Here is a 21563-nt window from a genome sequence, read left to right as displayed (position 1 = left end):
ACTGGATATTTTCTCTCTCTCTGACCTCTCTCTGTAAACCCTAGAGATGGTTGTGTGTAAAAAACCCAGTAGATCAGCAGTTTTTGAAATTCTCACAATAGCCTGTCTGGCACCAACAACCACATTCAAAGTCACATAACTAATCAAGGACACGGAGTTCATGTATTTACCCACAGTCCTAGTGCCATCTATACTGTGTAGTGTAGTGTAGTTTAGAAACCCTCCACAGAGGATCCACCACGTTGTCGGCTGCTCAAAAGTTCTTCTTATATGATGTTGATTATAATCATTCATGTTTTACAATTTGACCTCGTCTAGTTAAAAATTGTATATGCCAGGCGAAGTATGCAAATGTCATGTTTCCATTATCATATCTTGTACTGCAATTTTTCAATCAAATTTATTGGGGGGAAAAAATCACTTAAATCCCCTTTCTTCCACCATCCGATGCTCTGTTTGAACTTCAGTAAGTCGTCTTCATTCCATCTAGATGCCTAAATGCTTTGAGTTGCTGCCATGTGATTGGCTGATTAGCAATTTGCATTGCCAACCAAGTTAACAGGTGTACCTAATAAAGTGGCTGGTGAGTGTATATCATTTTTCCTTTATCCAGCTGGTGAATGACATTATTTGTAGGTGATGGGTTTGTGCATAGCCAGAGGTACATAAGCATAAAAATATTGTATCCTGGAGTTGGACTTCCAGATTACAATTTTTCATTATGCACTGCTGGGAAAAATGAAAAATGTCTGTTATCAGGTATCCGTAGACATTGGATGACAGTACCCTGATCCTCGGTCGAACAGTAGTGATCAATCATCTTTTCCAAGAAGTCATTTGGCAGGGGGTATCTGTTACGTCTGCAAAGCCCCCAGACTCTGGATATTTCCTGATATATCAGAAAAACAACAAACATTTTATTGCTATGTGTACTTTTAAGCTGTCTGCAAATAATAATCAGTAGAGGCAGGGGATTTGGCATCAAACATCTTTCCATCCTAAAATAACCAAATGATTGTACACTAAGCATGCATACTTATTTACTCTAGCTGGAAGCATAATTTCAATATATCTGGCACGGTATATGTAAGGATTTTTTTTAATTTGTAGAAAAGTTTGTTAGTTTTATAGGTCTTTTGTATAAATGACCTTTGTCACACCGCTTGCATGCACTGTTCTATGTCAACTCAGGTTAGAGCAGGGTATTTCAACATAGTTCCTCCAATGGTTGCTAGGGGTTCCTTGAAGACTGGAGTTAAGAAACACTGGCTCAAGGCGCCCCAACAGGTCATGTTTTCAGGTTTTCCATTATTTTGCACAGGTGATTTGATCAGTTTAACTGCCTTAGTAATTACCACAGCCATTTCTGTTGGGGCGCTTTGAGGACTGGAGTTGAGAAACCCCTCTTTGAGCAATGACCAATTTTTGCCTCTCAAATCTTGCCCAAAACCACAGATGTAAGGAGCACTCTTCCACTGACCATTACACCACTGTATCATGAATTCTAGATACAGCCATTTTTAACAGGGGTTCCCTGAGACCCAAAGGTTATTTCAAGGGTTCCTCCATGTTGAAAAGGCTAAGTTAGTGACAACCCCCCCCCCCCTCCATGTTCAACAGCCAGTACAGAAGTCTGTACCTGTGTACTGTATATACAGGAAAGATGCAAAGCAAGATCTATATAGTCTGGTGGTGTGGCAGCAAGTTAGGTCAGCTTCTTACATGCAAAATGAAATGACAGTCTTAAAAAGAAAAACAGGATCACTATAGTGTAGAAGACATTTGCAGCATCTCAGCTGTCATCCTTGTTGGTTGGTCTGCTAACAGTTGCCTCCAGGACTTATGATTTAAACATTGCAATGTATATTCACAGAGGATTTTTAGTGTGCAGATTGCTATAAATGCAGATCTCGTTTTCTGATGAGTTGTTTTGCATGTAAGAACCATTGCGGTTTCTTTAATTGTACATTCTTATGAGTCTATCATAGATGCTTGAATATTATCATGAGTGGTGATTTGGGCTTGAAGGCATTTCCTGCGTCTGTCACAGAAGATGCTCAAGTTAATGTTAAGAAGAACAAAGCATATTAATGTGTTGGTGTATTACAGAAGAATGTGCCTAGCCGGGCCCAGCCTCCAAACTTTGCATGCAGGTGTGCTGCTGAACCACAAATCACTGAGAAACAATGCCCTCAGTCATCGTGCAAGATGGTTATTACCAGCATAAGCATTTTTAGAGTGATTTTGCGATGCTAAATCAAACATGTGTGATGTAAAATAGATGTATGAATGCTATTTATATCCAAGTGTTAGGTCTTTCAAATCTGAAAATGATTGCGGGTTTGAAAATGAGGGGTATATTTTATCATTTATGATCCTGTAAAGCAGCGCCGAAACAAATGCAGAAGAAGAGATAACATCCCTTTAACCTGATTATTTATTTTACGCAGGATTGACTCCAAATAAATACACAGAAGCAACCAGATAGTGGGATTTATCTCAGGAATACAATTTCTGTCACAATTGCGAAATCTGAATGCAGGCCAGAGATATGAGCAGATAACATGAATATTTTGGAGTGATGTACACTGTTTACTGTGATTTGTCACTATAAATAATGGTAAAGCAGCCGTTACTCCTGAAGATTTGTATATTTCACTTTTTTTTTTTTATTAAATACAAATACAATAAGCTTCTAGCAATATAACCGTATTTGCAGCGTTACCGTTTTCTCTGTATTTACTGTAAGACATACAACAGGACTAACCATAATGTTTGTCAATTTAGGGCAAATCTTTCTTTTGTCTACGTTTGGCAATGTAAAAGGTTCACTTGGTTCCCCCTCCTATCCATGTACACACCTTTCGTGGCTCCCCCACTTCCCCGTTCAGCTACTGGGACCTTGAAAAGAATGTCAAGTGTACATTTTAAGTTTAACCACTTCAATACAGGGCATTTTCACCCCCTTCCTGCCCAGGCTAATTTTCAGTTTTTAGACAGCACTTTGAATGACAATTGCGCGGTCATGCAACACTGTACCCAAATGATTGGGTTCTTATAATTTTTTGCCCCACAAATAGAGCTTTCTTTTGGTGGTATTTGATCACCTCTACAGTTTTTATTTCTTGTGCTATAAACAAAAGAGTGACAAGTTTGAAAAAACACAATATTTTGTACTTTTTGCTATAATAAATATCTCAATTTAACCACTAGGCGTCCACGCTATAGCCGAAAGATGGTTACAGTGCGGCACTCAATTGCTGAGAGGGCGTCCCTGCAATTCCACCTGTTTACTTTCTCCCCGCGCGCTGGCGCGGGCACGCATCGGGGGAAACCTGTATTGGCCGTGTCCCTTGGACACAGCCAATCATTGTGCTAAATGGCCAATCACAGTGGCCATTTATCACTCGATCAGAGTCTCCAATGAGAGATGATCTCGTATGTAAACATATGAGATCATCTCTCATTGCTGGCCCTCCTCACACAGAGACAGCGTGTGAGGAGGAAGAGCTTCTGTGCTGCAACGTGAGTGAAAAAAAATCATAAATTACAATGCCACACTAACACAACAAAATGCCCACAGTACTTATTAGTGCCCATTGCCACCTGTCAGTGCCATCTGTCCCCAGTGCCACATATCAGTGCCATCTGTCCCCGGTGCCACCTGTCAGTAGATCTGTCCCCAGTGCCACCTGTCTCCATTGCCATCTGCTATCAGTGTCAGGTGTCATCCGTGCCATCTGTTATCAGTGTCACGTGTCATCAGTGCCACGTATTAGTGCCATCTGGCATCAGTGTCGCATGTCATCAGTGCCACGTATTAATGCCATCTGTCGTCAGTGCCACATCAGTACTAAATACCTTGGAATGTCTGCTTTCAAAAAAGGGGTCATTTGGGGGGTATTTGTACTGTTCTGGCTTGTTCGGGTCGCATGAAATTAGATCAGCCACCAGTACATCAGGTAGGATAAATTTTTTATGATTTGCACCACAGCTTGTAGACTCTCTAATGTTCACAAAGACTAAATAATATCCACTAATTTGTTTTGTTTTTTTACCAAAAAACCATGTAGCAGTATAAATTGGCCAAAATTTATGAAGAAAAATTATCAATTTCAAAAATTGTATCACAGAAACAAAGAAAAATTGTTTTTTTTTTCTCAAAATTTTCGGTCTTTTTCCACTGTTTAAATGTCACTGGCAGGGAAGGGGTTAACACTTGGGGGCGATCAAGGGGTTAAACGTGTTCCCTGGGGAGTGATTCTAACTCTCACAAGGGGAGGAGGCTGATCGGTGTTCCTCTGTGCTAGGAACACACAATCGGTCTCCACTCCCCTGACAGGATGTGGATCTGTGTGTTTACACAGATCCATGTCCCTGCTCTGTTAACGGAATTCTCGGGTGGCTGGCAGACATCGCTCCTGCCAGGCACATCAATCGGCTCCCGAGTAACACGGCAGGTGCGTGTGCCCCCTAGATGGCCGGGAAGCCGAGGACATCATATGACACCCGCCCAGGATGGGAGATCCCTCCTCCGGACGTCATTTGACTATGGGCGGGGAAGCAAGTGGTTAAAGGAGAAGTCCAGTCTAAGCTTGTTTGGCTTCTCCTATGGGTTACAGGAGTGCAATTCATTTTGCACTCCTGTGACCCGCTTTCAGCAGAGAGCGGACCAAATTAAGAAATGCTTCAGTAAAAAAATATTTTGACTCAACCGGAAGATCCGTGGTATGCTGGCAAATATCTACACTGTTTTATGCATGCTCCAGTCTCCAGCTGGTGGTTGCTGTAGCACCCATTATTTATCAAGGAACATAAATTCCACATTGAGAAACTGAGCATATTGCAAGCAGGGTGAGACAGTGTAATACTGGATTATAAACAGCATAGCCATTTTTTTGTGTTTTACATACAGTAGCTATACCTGAAAAAGGGGCCTGAAGTGAACTAGCAGGGCCTAATTTTCTGACTAAAGATCCACTTTAAGTTCAGAGTAAAGTATAACTTTAGTGGCCTGAGGTTTTTGTATGATAGAAACTCTGAGCAGGTCCTTCCTAACCTTGTATTAAAGCGGGCGTCAAAAGTAGAACCTGGGGTACCTGGTTTTGATAGGTACCCTTTCCCACTTCTGGGGGACTGTGCCGTGGCGCTGTCCCTCAGAAGTTCGGCCGCTCTCCTCCTTTCTCCACTGCTGGGCCAATTAGAAAGCGCAGCGCGTTTCACACATGCAGAGTAGGAAACCGGCTGTGCAGCCTAAAAGCTTCACTGGCAGTTTCCCTTACGATGAATAGCAGCGGCAGCACCAGGCAGCCGATCTGAAAATTGGGCTCCCTGCAGGCTCCCTGGGCAGGTAAGCGTTCATATATTAAAAGTCAGCAGCTACAGTATTTGTAGCTGCTGACTTTTAATTTTTTTCCCCCAGGCAGAACACCGCTTTAAATTGTATTGTAACTGTATTGTCTCTCTTATATTGTAAAGGTCTATCTGCACTTTATACATTTTATATTATAATAACAGCTCTGAATGTTTAAACAGTAATGGCTTTACCATTACTGCAGTCAATCTTCACTCTCTTGAACAGGTAAAATCTGGAGAAAGATCTTTGTCATTTGACAGGTTTCCAGGTGTGTTGGATACCAACACACACTAAGCATTGTGGTTTATTCTGCTTGTCCCTACACTATTACTGTGTTCTGCTGCGACGCAGGGGACAGTAGATCAATGTACACAGTGAAGAGGGGAACCAGACATCTGACATTACTGGAAGTGTTGGATGCTGTAGATTCTACACCAATTTTTAGCTTTTTTTCCCCCCAAAATTTAGTAAAGATCTATTTTTATTTTTTTTTTCATAAAGAATTTATTGAAGTTTTAAACAGTACAAGAACAATCGATACAAAATGTACCAATCAAAAGGAAAAGAAATAGTGCAAATTGAGAACACAGACAACATCGTGAACTGCGAGGTGGTTACGAACCCCTCTTGTTACATAATGCAATATACACCGTAAACAGTATCATCTATAAGCGGAAGGATCGAGCAGATTGGCCCGATAGGTCCCGTTGCGGGTGGTCGGGGATTGTATTGTATACATCCCAAAGTTGAAACCGTCGGGGTTTGTCGTTAGTTGTGAGTGTTGCCATATCTCTATGGGGTTGTGATGATGAATGAGGGCACGGGGGAATGGTAAAACTGTCGGGCGATAGTACGGTATGTGGGGCAGAACCAGTGGGTAAGCGGCTGACTGGAACCAGTCGGTCGGGTCGAGAGCAAAGTTATCTGTGTCTGGGCTAACTTCCCACCGGGGGGAGGTCAGTAGGATATTAGGAAATGAGGGAAAGAGAAAGGGACAGGTATGGGGGGGACAGGGGATTAGGAAGGGGTAAGGGAGGGGGGGGGGAGTCGTCTCTCCGGGCTCCTCCACCAAATATGCATCATTGTACAGGTGCGTATGACCATCCGCTCGAGTTCCTTTGAAAGGGGTAGAATTGCAAAAACGCAAGGGGGAAAAAAAAAAAAAAAAAAAAAACCCAAGACTTGCACTACCTGGGCCAGCTCCAGGCCGTATAGCAAAACACACGGGGGTTGACTAGAGATGAACTCAATTGTGGGAGCTATTCGATGAGAAAAGGCAGCCATAATCTCGGAACTGTGTCCACTTATCCCAGGTCCGTGCAAACTTCTGTGGGGTGTCTCGGGCAATGTGAATGAGCTCCTCCATTTCTGCTATTTTTGCTACCTTGTTTAGCCAGTCAGTAACGGAGGGGATATTGGGGGAGCCCCAATGGATAGGGATGCAGAGCTTGGCAGCGTTAAGGAGATGTAGGGTCAATGATTTCAGGTAGAGGCGTGTGGGGACAGAGGTATGGTGGAGAAGCATACAAGCTGGTGTATATTCTATCGTGCTACTGGTGATGGTGCTAGATATCCTATGAACCCGTGTCCAAAAGGTTTGGAGTTTGGGGCAAGTCCACCATATATGTAAGAGTGACCCCCCATCATTTAAGCATCTCCAACATTTGTTAGGGACATCAGGTTTAAATTTATGTAACAGTTCAGGCGGCCTATACCATCTAGATAGAAGTTTGAAGTTGTTTTCCTGTGTGTGGACGTTCTGCGAGCCTTTGTGTGTGATTATTAAAATCCTTTCCCAGTCCTCCACAGAGAGGTCTATTTCTAGATCCCTCTCCCAAGCCTGACAAGCTTTCCAGTCCTTAGGGGGGGCGGACTGAAAGAATAGGGAGTAGATTATAGAAATTAAATGTCGTTGAGGAGTGTTTTGGGAGCAGAGATTTTCAAATGATGTTAGCCGTCTGGACAATTTGCCATCTGTGTTATCCGCTCTAAGGAAGTGACGAATCTGGAAGTATGTCCACAGAGGGCAGGGGGGGCAGTCATCCCTGGTAGGGAGAGCGCTACATTCCAAAAGTCCCTCATTGCTGTAAAAGTGGCGGGCTTGGACTTCCTGGTGCACCCAACAATCTTTGAGAAAATTGTTAGACATTCCCGGGGGGAAGGCTGGGTTGAATCGGATGGGTGTGAGAGGACCCGGAGTGGAGGATATCTTGAATTTACGGCAAGCTTCCTTGAAATTATTCAGAGTAGCACCTACAAGGGGGTGATCTTTAAGCATTTTGGGAACATTGGCTGAGGGGACCCACGGGGCGTTTTTAATAGGTATGGCAGAGAGCGAGTCATCAATGTGGATCCAGTCCTTATCCCCGTGGCGGGTGGACCAGTCCACTATTCTAACCATATGGCAGGACAGGTAATAATTTTTGAGGTCAGGGAGGCCGATTCCACCTGCGCTCTTGGGGAGTGTGAGCTGATTGTAGCTAATCCTAGGGCACTTGCGTTTCCACAAAAATTGGGTGGATAAGCGTTTAACAAGAAGGAGGGCGGTAGATGAATGGGGATAGTTTGTAGAAGGTAGAGAACTCGTGGGAGAACATTCATTTTGAGAATTGCTGCACGACCAAACCACGAGAAGTGGGATTTGTCCCATTTCCGTAAGTCTTCGGCAATGGTCCGAGAAAGGGGGAGAAAATTTCTAGTGAAGAGATCGCTAAGGCGCGTGGGAAGTTGGATTCCTAGGTACGTTATAGCTTCCCGTTGCCAGGAAAACGGGAATGAGCTTTGGCATTGGGAGACTAACACTTCAGGCAGGGTGACATTCAGGGCACTAGATTTGGAGAAGTTTATTTTGAGATTGGAAATACGGCCGAAAGTTTCAAAGGATCTATTTTAATAATGAATCCTTAGATGGGATGACTCTGTTTTTTCTTTTTTGCATGTTTTTTTCCCATTATTTTTACTTGATCTAGCCAGTTACACACTTCTTATTTTAGGGTGACATTGGAGAAGCAGTGTTGTCGCCCTAGGACAGAAATGGTTTAATAACTACAGCACACCTCCCCCTTTTTCATAACTATAAAATAGTGGAAGGTGTTGTGTAGTCCACCGAGAGAACGGATAAAAATTAGGGCTGTTACTGATTAAAATTTTCCTGTTCGATTAATCGATTTTTTTTTTAATCGATTAATCGACTAATTTCGATTAATTATAATGCACATACAGTTTTTACAATTTTTTTTATTAAACTTTAAGAAAAACGTAGAAAGTTAGTTTAACTTTAACTGTAATGTCCACATCTCCCCCATACTGTACCGTCCACATTTCCCCCACATCTCCCCCCATGCTGTATTGTCCACATCTCCCCCCCCATAAAGTACTGCCCACATCTCCCCCCCATAAAGTACTGCCCACATCTCCCCCCATAAAGTACTGCCCACATCTCCTCATATCTCCCCCATACCTTAATATTCATGATTGTCTGCTCTGTCTGGAATAGACAGCAGGCAGACCCATCCGTCCTCATAGTAGACACAAGCAGGCGGGCGATGATGACGTCAATGCGCGCGTCTAGGCCGCCGTGGGGTGGACCAAGATGGCCGCGGCTCCGGAGCTAGGCCGAAGCCGCGGCCTTTCCTATGGGCGAGACCGCGGAGCTCACTCCGCGGATCGTCCTCGATCAAAATTATTTTGATCGATCAAAGAAATTAACGATTAATCGAACAATTAATCGTTAATTTCCGCAGCCCTAATAAAAATGCAACACAGAGCGAGAACAAGTGGTCAGCTTCCTAAATTTCTGTCAGGATCACCAGGTATTAATCTGCACATTTGGAACAGAAATTACAAAATCTAAAGTGTATGTCCAGCCAATAAAGATAATCCCTCACTTCTGGTACAAAAAACATTGTCCCTGAAACAGAATGCGGGGGAAAATCTGTCCAATGAGGCTTGGGATAACTTTGAAAACAAGACAGGGGTTCTTATCATTGTCCATTCTATTCAAAGCAAAGAAAAACATTTGCATTTTGACAAACGCTCTAAAGTGAAACTAAAGATACTCAACCTTTCATTGATATGGCAGTTACATCACCCACTGACCTCTGTCATCTCCTACCAAGAGGAGTTTTCCATGTCTTGATTGGCCAGTGAGGGATGACATCATCCTATGCATGTGGGAGACAAGTAATTCAGGCACAGCTGCAATCTCCCAGGAATGCATGCTGCTTGCCACAATCTCCCAGGAATGATTACTGCTTGCTGCAATCTCCCGGGAATACATGCTGCTTGCTGCAATCTCCCGGGAATGCATGATGCTTGCTGCAGTCTCCCGGGAATGCATGATGCTTGCCGCAATCCCCCGGGAATGCATGCTGCCTGCCTCAATCCCCCGGGAATGCATGATGCTTGCCGCAATCCCCCGGGAATGCATGATGCTTGCCGCAATCCCCCGGGAATGCATGCTGCTTGCCGCAATCCCCCGGGAATGCATGCTGCTTGCCGCAATCCCCCGGGAATGCATGCTGCTTGCCGCAATCCCCCGGGAATGCATGCTGCTTGCCGCAATCTCCCGGGAATACATGCTGCTTGCCGCAGTCTCCCAGAGAATGCATGCTGCATGTGCAGCTTAGCGTGCATTCAGGAGAAAGCTGCAAGCAGGCTTGTAAGTTTTTATTATTGCAGAAGAAACATAGCATGTGTCTACTGCATCAAAAGCTGCCTGCTTGCAGTTTTCAAAAATGTAAGAATAGTTCCACTTTAACCGCTTCAGCGACGGAAGATTTCACTCCCTTCCTGACCAGAGCTCTTTTTGCGATTTGGCACTGCGTCGTTTTAACTGACAATTACGCTGTCGTACGATGTGGCTCCCAAACAAATCGTCCTTTTTTTTTCCCCCAAATAGAGCTTTATTTTGGTGGTATTTGACCACATCTGCCGTTTTTATTTTTTGCTCTATAAACAAAAAAAGAGCGACAATTTTGAAAAAAAAAAAAATCATTATTTTTTTACATTTTGCTATAATAAATATCCCTCAAAAATATATATATATATATATATATATATATATATAAAAAAAAAATACGTATTCTTCTACATATTTTTGGTAAAAAAAATCGCATTAAGTGTTTGATTTGTGCAAAAGTTTTAGCATTTACAGAATAGAGGATAGTTTTATGGCAATTAACGGCAGCGATCATCGATTTTTATCGTGACTGCGACATTATGGCGGACACATCCGGACACATGGTGGACATTTTTGACACATTTTTGGGACCATTGTCAGTTATACAGCGATCAGTGCTATACAAATGCACTGATTCCTGTGTAAATGACACTGGCAGTGAAGGGGTTAACCACTAGGGGACAGTGTAAGGGTTAAGTGTGTCGTGGTGAGTGTTTCTGACCGTTGGGGGGCATGGCTAGGTGTGACACGTCACTGATCTTTTACCGATCACAGGGAGCATAGATCAGTGACACTGTCACTAGGCAGAACACGGAGATGCTTGTTTACATTAGCATTGATCCTCAACCCGACTCACGGAGGTCCCGGCCAGTGCGTGCGCGATGGCACAGCGGCAAATTTAAAGGGACGCCCATTTGCCCAGCCGTTCCATTCTGCCGACGTACATCGGCGTACGCCGGTCAGAAACCAGTTAACAGACTGAAGGGGAGCCAATAAGAATAGTTATTTTGTTTACATATGTTTTAAGTTTCTGATCAGAGATCATTTGGTCACCCTGCTTGACCCATTCCTTTCTCAGCAGCTAAAAAGACATCTGGTTAGAGAACATATAGTGTGGGTGTGAATATAGGTGTCATGTCCACCAAATAGCTTTTTGTTTAGTGTTATTTAAGTGTTAAATCCTATTTTTCTAACATTACCTCACTGGGGGGTCTGTAGTTGATGGACGCAGCACACAAAAAAAAAAAAAAAAAAAAAGATAAATAAGGTTCAGTCATACATAGCATAGAGTAGACATGTCTTCCTCTGCTTTGTAATTTCTATTGAAATATATTAGGTTTGACAGAACCACCTTTATTCCATTTGCTCAAGGGTAACAAGGTGGCAATTTCTTTTCTCTCCACCTGATCTTATGTATTTCACAGACTGCAAAAAAACACATTCAGAAGGTTTACCACTGTGATGTATGTGTCAATCATTTTTCACAAGAATGACAACTCTCTGCGGGAGAGTTTAATTTTACCTCAATAAGACACAGGGAGCAATGTGATGTGTCAGTTGCAACATAAATAAAATATTATCTATGATCTATATTTCTTTGGAATTCACTTACTTTTAATCCTTTTATGCTTGGCCATCTGACATGTTAGTGAGGCTGTATTACCAAAAGACATAGATCTTGTTTATTCCATATAAAAAAATACTGTTTTAAATGTGCTTTTGTTACATGGTTTGCTTACAGCAGAACAAATGGTCATCCGTGTGTGTTTGTGTGTATATCTCTGATATGGACAACCTTTCTTGCATAAAGGCTTTTCATTTTTTTAGCCTTTCTCTTTCCCATTTGCTATCTTGCTATACTGTATGTGTAATTTTAATTGTATAAAGCATTGAAATCAGACCCTTTAAGGGGTGTCTTTGCTTCCTGTCGCTGTGACACCTATGTAAAATAATGGGGCGTGCCAATGTTCCAGGATAGAAAGACGCCAACAGCAGTTAAAGCATTTTCAGCAGTTTCAGGCCTGCTTTACACTGCTTAAAATTAGCTTTTGTGCGTATCTCTGTTGGAGAGATTTCCCTTCACTTCCTATCCCATTTTAAAATGGCATCAGGACTTGGCAGCAGCTGCAGATCCAGACTAACATAAGCACTGGAACAACTGGCTGTAAGTGTCAGTTGGGGTCCAAAGTTAAGCTCAGGGGCTGAAAGGATCCTGATCACCTGCTTTATAGGTGCACTATAGCAGAAAATGTAAACAAAATGCATCCTTATTGTGTTTGCAGTGGAATTAAAGTGCTGTCATGAATAACCACATACCATTTCCTGTCAGTATGGAGACTTGGACAGAGCTTGAAGCAGTAGATGGTTGCTATAGTGATCAATTGATGGCTGATTGTCTGCAGCGGTAAAACTCATTACGTGTATTGTTGCATTGGGTTTCCTTTTATTTTGGATGACACCCAATACATGAAGAAAACTGCAACGTCAACAAAGTGCCAAGGCTACATTCCCGAGAAAGGGTTAGATGCATTTTTTGCTGCACAGGAGTGCATTGGCTGCCCTTGAAAATTAACTTGATGCACATTAACATGCATGTTACAGCATCGGGACAGTGTGAATATGACCTATTGGTTATAATATGGGGACATAATTTTAAACAGATATAACATAATTCTCTGAATAGTATGTTTAATAAAATAAATGAAGTTTATTGTTAAAGTTTACATCTAATTTAAATACTTATGCCGCGTACACACGGTCAAACTGTTTGACGTACTTAGTCCGTCATACAATCCGACGGACAATCCGGCGTACTTTCCACTGAACGGACGTGACCACACAAACGGATACACAAACAGTCCGACGAAAGCTTGCGCGATGACGTACAGCACGTACGACGGGACTAGAAATAGGAAGTCCAAGACACAGCAAAGCCCTGTAAATCCTTTCTGGGCATGCCCCATTCTTAGTCCGTCAGACTAGCATACTGACGACCGTATTGTCCGCTGAAACCAAAGTACGACGGACAGATTTTTGGAAAAACCTAAATTCTTAGTACTCCGGACTGCACGCTGAAAAAGTCAGCTGAAGCCCACACACGAGCGGATTGTCCGCTGAAATGTGTTTCAACGGACTAAGTACGTCAAACAGTTTGACCGTGTGTATGCGGCATTAGTTTTAAAGGTATGTAAGCCATGAACATTTTTGTGTCTTTAAACCTAAAAATAAAAATCTGCTGAGCTTTTTTGTGACAGAAGAGACTCTTCTCCCCGACCTATCTGCATTTATGTACAATAAGCCATAGACACAGCTCGGCATACATTTCTGCCACCACTCCAAACCATGATGACGTGACTCCCGTGCACAAGCACGAGAGTGATGCCATCGCGACCCAGCCAATCAAAGAGTCAACACCCAGAAGGACGACTGGGAGAAGATGTAAGGGCTGTGGGGAGTGCTTGGCAGGTAAGTCTGTCACAATGGGGGTTATTTACTAAAGGAAAATCCACTTTGCACTGCAAGTGCACAGAAAGTGCAGTTGGAAGTAAAGTCGCTGTAGATCCGAGGGAAACATGCAAGGAAAATAACAAAAAAGCATTTTAGCTTGCACATGATTGGATGATAAAATCAGCAGAGCTTCCACTCATTTCAGATCTACCCCTTAGATTTAGAGTGACTGCACTTTAAGTGCACTTGCAGTGCAAAGTGGATTTACCTTTCGTAAATAACCCCCAATGTGTTGATACGCTGTACATAATAGTGCATTATGGCATACGTAAAGCTCTTGGGGCGGAAAAATTTGAGGAGCTTCAACTCTGCTGTAAATCAGCTTTTCCTAACTAGGGTCCTTCCAAAAGTTGCTAGGTATTCTTTGAGCTGTGAACAATTTCTGCCTCTCTGCACTGACACCAAAATTTTGTAAGGAATGGAAACAGGAATTCTTGCTAATTTATTATAAATCCAAGGATCATTCTTCCTACTGACCATTAGTGTAATGTACCAGCATATAGTAATTATTGGCAGGGGTTCCCTGATGCCCAAAGGGTTCCTCCATGTTTAAAAGATCATGTTCAAGTATAACTAAAATGTAAATTGCCATTATATGTCCATAAGGATACATTTATTATAATGAAGAAGGGTTTCAAGAGAGTGGTTGACAATTTTTTTTTCTCCTATGTCAGCTAAGTACAATATGTTGTTTTTTGTTTTGTTTTTTGTTTTTGTACATGAGTAAATGCATATGTTAGCACAGAGAGTAACTTGAGTTAAAATGTTTTTTTTTTCGAGAGAGAGGGAAAAAACGAATTTATAAATATGAAACTGTGTGTGTGTATGTAGTAGAAAAGATGTAGCTGGATAGCCACACTCCAAATTATTCAACTTTATTTCAAAAATGTAATTAAAATCATAGCATCTAGGCTGGCAAACAGACTAACTGCACAGCCGCTGACATGTTTCACACCGAACACGGTGCTTAGTCATCATGTGTGTGTATGTATATATATGTATGTATATATATATGTATATGTATATATATATATATATATATATATATATATATATACACACACACACACGAGCACATGCATAAACCCACGCTTCTAGTCCTAGCATTGAGGCCTTCCAGCAGCGTGCAGTACATGGCTTGCCCCCTTTCTAGTGGAAGGGTTAATCGCGTTGGTGTACGCGGAGATGTATTTCAGCACAGTACAGCATTTAGCACCACTTGGCTGTCTGAGCGCTGTTGAACAGATAGCTTTTCATTTAGCCTTTGCTCTGACAGCACATGCCCTGGATAAGTGGTATAGGTCTGTACAGGTGAAATCTATTCTCACATTTGCCTCAGGGGCGACTGGACTGTAACAGAATTTTTCAAACCCGTTGGGCCCAACCGCAAAGCGGAGAATAAATGGCTGACGTGCCAGGCCTCGACAGAAAAATCAATGCCTGGTTATACAGACATGACAGACTTAGGCTGCAATTCTCTTCAGCAAAGGCATTGCATTTACCATTGTTGAGCTTGTAAAAGTCTTGTCCTTTTCTTAGGTTTAAAAATGTGCTGATCTCCACATGTTTTTTTTTTTTTTTTTCGTATTCTAATGTTCTTTCTTTCTTTTTTTTTATTCACTCAGGAAATTTGCCTGCAACCTCTGCTACAGAAGCTTCAGAGAGAAATGGTCCCTGAATAACCACATGAAGCTTCACACAGGCGAAAAGCCATTTAAATGTACCTGGCCTACATGCCATTATTCTTTCCTCACAGCCTCTGCCATGAAAGATCATTACAGGACTCACACAGGTCTGTTTAGAAATTATGTCTTCATTATCTTCCAGGTTATATATAAAACTCATTTATAGGCAAGTAATACTTTTGTTTTTTAATTAAAACAAAGATGTTTTAACAAACACCGTTAACATAAACATTGAGAGAGCAGACATTGTCCACTTTGAAACATCTCCATGTACTTCGAGCAGCTGTAAATGAAAATTGAATCTTTATGGTGCCTTATTTTAGTCTCAGAGATAAATGTTGTCTTGCTCTCTAACCAGCTCTGCAATCTCTCAAACTCCCCTTCTTCTTCCCCTCTCCTTGCCTTCTTTACTGTTCATTCTTTATTTCTTAGTTATATTAGCCGATTGGTGGTTTAACCTCTTAAGAATCTTGTATCTGTTCAAGCTGAACGCCTGGCAAACAGCTAAATAAACAGTTGAGATACCCATTTATAGGAGCTTTTTTTTTTTTTTTTTGCCAAAAGAATTTGCCTTTTTGTTCTGAGATCTGTACAGACAGCACAGCCATGCTGGTGACCTGATTTTTCTCTACTGCCATTAAGAAATACAGCTTGGTCACCTCTCTGCCTCCAGCCTGTGATTGGATAGTAAGGGAACAGCTGCTCATCCATCTACTCGCTCCTCCTGTCTGCATGTTCTTTTTCAGTATATTCACATCTAACATGCCTGATTTGCTTGTACTATTTGCCCCTGTGATCTACTGGGTTCTGCTGTGCAGTATTACCAAGACAAATTGTGTTACTTATACTAGTTTCCTCTTTAAATACATTCAAGAATTTTTAAAGAATACATATTTGCATCATTGTGTAGTATTTTTATACCTGCCGGGAGTTCAGCTTTAAATCTTCAAGGGTACTTGCATCTCATCAGTTTATAAAATAGAATTGCACATGTCATTGTTAGTCTCCCTGGCCAGAAAACTACACAGTTTTGGGTATCCCACTAGTCCTCTGAAAAGTAATACTTGTGCAGGGCCATGCAGTAGAGACTAATGGCCATATCTTTCTTTACCTTGGTGTGTGCTCCTGGGATGGTCACTCTTTCCTATGGTCAACCATTGCACACGCCCAACTGTTTGGAGGATCTCTGAGAACATTGCCTTCAGTAGCCATGGTAGAGAAAAGTTGATGTCTGCTTTCTTGAGCTGTTATTTTGGGTTTAAAGAGAAGGGGTAACCACCTTTCAGTTTACCGCTTGGTACGCCAAGGGGAACCTTATTAGTACTTTGGGCAAATACCGGATTCTGCACCCATTCTCTATGTTGAACTCCTTACCCTACTGGGGTGTTAACTACACCCATCCTCTAACAGTCCTGACGTCACCCTGTGAACACCACTCGCAGCCATTTTCCATATGACTTTGTGAAGACTCTGTAGGCTAAAAGTTTAAGCCTAGTAAATACTTATACCTATGTATATAGTCTATACCTAAGATTGTAGGTTACGTTAGCCTTCTTACCGTTAGGACCATGGAATTGAAAAGAGATACTCATGTCATCCATGCTTAGCAGTTCATACTATAACAGTATGCTCATCCCAGAGCTTATGGGATGCATTTGTTTATATCGATCAGCCATTATCTATTCAGCTATGGTTGCTATAACAACACGTGATTTTTGAAGCTATTTCACTTCACTCATATATGTCATTCTTTGATGTGTATGTACTATATTGAGATTTTTTTACCTTGCTGTATTGGTTAGAATTTGAATTAAAATTTATTTAAATAAAAAAAAAGAGAGGAGGTGTAAAATTTGGCATTTCTCATGATTGCACGTGATGGTTTACATGCTTTTATCTTACGTAATCTTTGTGGTACCCTGGCTAATTCTGCAGTTTTGTTTTTACATATTTATGAGGTGTGCTGCCGGCAGGTCTCTGAGGCCTCATTCACATACAAAAACTGCATGCAAAAAGGCATGAAAAATGCTGGTTTAAAACCACAAAATGCACTGAAGAGAACGTGCCTGAAAAACGCATCAAACGCAGCTGCATGTGTGTGAACCTAGACTTAGGGCCTCCTCCTAAAAGCATATATTTTTTATCTGCTTATAGTCAAGACATACAGTATGTCTCTAATAAACTTACTGTTGTAATGCTTCATTTGAATTATACTAAACTAACCAGTTGCACCATTCTGAAAGTTTACGGACTAGTTCGACACCTGGCCCTAACACTCAAGATTTTGAGAAAAAAACTTTTTAGAGAGGCATGGGTTGCCATTTGCAATCCCCTCTGTAGATGCTAGTTGTCTGGCTAGTACACTGACCAGCTGGCTTTAGTAAGATATTAGTCAGTGTACCTGAAACAATTATGCATATATGTCGGATATTTGCTATTTGCATGGTTGATCCATGTAGAGCAGAGATATTCAACTAGCGGACCTCCAGCTTTTGCAAAACTATAAGTCCCATCATGCCTCTGCCTCTGGGTGTCATGCTTTGGCTGTCAGTCTTGCTATGCCTCATGGGATTTGTAGTTCTGCAACAGCTGGAGGTCCGCTAATTGCATGTTTCTGATGTAGAGGGTCACAAAGTATTGATGAATAAGTGTAAACTTGACAGACAGTTAAATGGTGTTTGCAGAATGAAAAGTAATAAAGGGAGCCTCCACATCTCTCTCATGAAAGGTTTCTGAGTACTTCTTGAGTCACTGACACAAAACAAGCATGTGGCAAGGAAGCCAGGACCACTCAAATCAAGGACATTTATGACTTCCTTTAAAGTTAACAATTAGTAACTTTCTTCTGAAAATATGCGTTGTCTAGATGTGATGGATCCAATTGCATCAGGATTTTCTACATCAATGACCTGAAAAGGTATATAACGCTTATGAAATTACAGTACACGATCTGCATTTACCACTTGAGTAGCCTTGTAGATAAGCGACTAGCATGTTCAGAAAGAAGTGGTAGACAGTGGCAGCCTACATATTTGTGCAAGTTTTCTTTGGAAAAACATAAGTAAAACCTGTGTCATGTGAAGTCGTTTGATTGCTTATTACTTCAAAAACAACAGCATGAGATATCCTTATGTTCATGGCTGTTCAGTGACATTCTAATTTTAGGGATAATGGCACTTTTTAGGAGACACCGGCGCTTGGGGGCAGACACACAATTGTAATCCCTCTTGACTATCCACTCGTCAGCTTTACCAAGCTGCAGAGTTCTTGCACAATCATATGAACTGTACATCTGGGTTTTTTACAAAAACTGACTGTGTATAAAAGCCAACACATATAAGTGTTGATACATTAAAGTAGTGAATGTTGGAAGTCATATAGATCAAATGTTGCAGACATCATCATTCTTGCTGGAAATTTAGGGTCTCCTAACTGTACTCTCCAATTAGAGTTTTTGTTTTCGTTTTTAGTGTTCAGATGGAAGGCCTCTCCAGCTGGGGTAGAATTAGTTGCTATGGGTCTTTTAAAAGAACATCAAAACTACCTGTTTTGTTGATTCATTTTCATAGTAGCTGAAAGAATTGCCCATATTTGAACAGTGAGAGAATAAAAAAATCTAGTTCTTTTAAAAACGATGTGACAAATGATTCAGGTTTATAAAAATATATTTTTTGCCTGTATATGGTGCTTTGTGATAACGTAGGGTGGGCAAACATCACATCTGTTGTCATACTAGACAGAAAGCATAAACATGCCTTTGTAAAGTGAACATAAATATGCGCCATTTCTTTTTGTATGGCTGACATATTCTGTGATTCCTGTACAACTGTCTTAATCATGGGAAATTGTTAACATCTGTTTGACTTGCTGTACCCACAATAATTAAAATGAATGATGATAAAAATGGGACAGTTGCTGAAGTTTAATCCAGATGTTCACCTCTTAGGAGAAGATTTTAGGTTAAAAAAGTTCTTTATTGAGAAATATCCCATGGATTTGGTGGGAGGTCAGGTCTCTTTAGCTACTCTGACAAGGGTGTTGACGATTTAAGGTCTCCAGCTTGCCCTGAGAGATCACTTATATCGAACCGCAGATGAAAAGCCAGTGCAGATGTAATTTATCGTCGGTGTTTCCTTCTAAAGAATAATTGTGGAGACTTGGTTAGATCAATAATATAGATTTTTGTTGTTAGGTCTTGTAGTCTGCACCATAATGAGAGAGAGGGGACAGTGGCTGTTTTCTAATAGAATATAAAGGATTAGTTTCCGTGTCTTTCTACATTTAAATGCAAAATGGCACACTTGAAACTAATTCAAGATGTTACGAAAAAAAACCACTTTCCATCTTGTCTCTGCCATCATGTAAACAGCCTGTGTGGTTACCTAAAACAATTACTCATATTGTCTGCTCAACAAATGTTAAAGCTGAGAGTGTGGACTCTAATGAAAGTACTTACACCGAGCCAAAAGGAATCACAGTTTCTAAGCAGGGAGTCTTTCAAGGTGTCATTATTCTCTTTTCTAAAATATTCACAGTGACGTGGCAGTAATAGATTTGTTGTTGCCTTGAAGTTGATTGCATAACTGGAACCTTACTTGACAAAGACAGTGATGGAAATCCTGCCTCAATGATACCTTAGTAAAGTTGGCATTTAATCACTGAACCCTGAGGTTCTGACCTGCCATTTGTTAATGTGTGTGAAGGTCAGGACAACAGAAGAAAGTTTTGAGTTGTCTGCTCTACTTGATGTACCTTTTTATTTTGGCATTTCCTCAACAAGCCTAGGAGCAAGATTAGTTGATCAAATATCTTAGAAGATACAAAAAAAATTCTCTTTGATAATTATTAGGCTGAGTATATATCAAATATTTGTTTACTTGGCAAATATATTTGCACTAGTATTGAGATGCTCCTAGACCTTTCAGTGAGATTGATAATTAAAAAATTGTCTAAAGGCCTGAGTGTGTTTTTTAAACTGTAGGCTCTGGTTCTGTGGTTACCTGTGTATGTGATGAAGGTGGCACATTCTTATTTATGTTCTGCCCCACACCCCATGTCTTGTATGCTTGCCTGTTCACAAGTATCAGACCGTGGTTATTGAATGCAGTGTTTCTCCACTGTAAGCCTAATGTATCCCAATTAGGTCATGCTTTCAGAATTTCCTTGACCATGTAATTTAGTGGTTATGTGTATTTTTTTTTTTTGTAATTCACAACCCACTGCTGAGTATGTTTTGCTAATACCATACACTTACCCAAACTGCATGGCTCCAATGGTCTTGCCTTGTGGCCTTCGTGGAGCACAGGCTTTCCCTGCAAGTTAATGCACCCCACGGTGCATGTGTAGTGGTTTCTATACATTTTCATAGAAAGACCATCTAAAATGCAACAGGACCTCCTTGGAAATTAATAGAATGTACTTATTTTTTATTTTTTTTGTCTGAGGAGTGCTGGGCAAGGCTATATAATGAACATCACAGTAGAATGCTCATTACAAGAAAGAGGATATGTTTAACTAATGCTTCTTAGGCCCCTTTCACACATGCTGATGGTATGTCCGTATTTCATCCATCCGTTTGCGGATGAAATACGGACATCCATTCATCCCTATGGGATAGCGGGTGTCTGCGGATGAACATCCGCAGACACCCGCTATTGTCCGCCTCCGCAAATGTCCGATTCTGCAGACGGAGGAAAATCCTATTTTTCTGTCCGTCTGCAGAGCGGATCGGATGAACACGGACACACGGTCCGTGCTCGTCCGATCCCCATAGAGGAGAGCGGAGAGCTGACAGGGCGGTCCCCGCACAGTGTGCGGAGACCGCCCTGTCCGCAGCCGGCTCAGCGGGGACAACGGAGCGATCCCCGCTGAGCGAGCGGATCATCACGGGGCGGATCATTACTGATCCGCCCCGTGTGAAGGAGGCCTTACTCATTTACCACATCTAATGGGTTTCCTCTACTTCATACAGTAATTTTAGCAGTGTATGTGGCTTAGTTATTACAACAGGAAAGTTCACATAGCATGAAGTTTTGGGGGCGCATGAGGATTGGTGTTAAGAGAAACATTTATCCAACGTGTATGCCAAAGGAAGACAGATGACCCCTAGCTAATTGCTACACCAGCCTTTATTTGTGAAATTATTAATTAAGCCCTGAACCTAAGCAACAAGTGAAAAGGAACTCAGTTTACTTTAATCTGAGCTATGTGTTATCCCCTCACTGGGTGATTACTAAGAGTATACTTCCCAAAAGGAGTCCTGTACTTAGACTATGGATACTGTTGCTGGCCTCTCCTCCTGAAAAATGCTAGCTTCCTGGGTGTCATGCTGATG

General features: G+C 41.5%; 1 protein-coding gene across 1 annotated transcript in view; it reads left to right on the top strand.

Moving 5' to 3' along the window:
- Window positions 1-21563, top strand: part of ZNF407 (zinc finger protein 407) — a 762778-nt gene that overhangs the window by 469768 nt on the left and 271447 nt on the right. The window contains exon 6 of the mRNA XM_077492358.1: window positions 15170-15336. Within this exon, the coding sequence (XP_077348484.1) occupies window positions 15170-15336 (167 nt within the window). The remainder of the gene's footprint in view (window positions 1-15169; window positions 15337-21563) is intronic.

Source organism: Lithobates pipiens, unplaced genomic scaffold (genome assembly GCF_037356315.1).
Source record: "Lithobates pipiens isolate NorthernLeopardFrog02 unplaced genomic scaffold, aLitPip1_a1.2 Scaffold_19, whole genome shotgun sequence".
In the NCBI taxonomy this organism is placed as follows: domain Eukaryota; kingdom Metazoa; phylum Chordata; class Amphibia; order Anura; family Ranidae; genus Lithobates; species Lithobates pipiens.
This window is presented reverse-complemented; position numbering and strand designations above follow the sequence as displayed.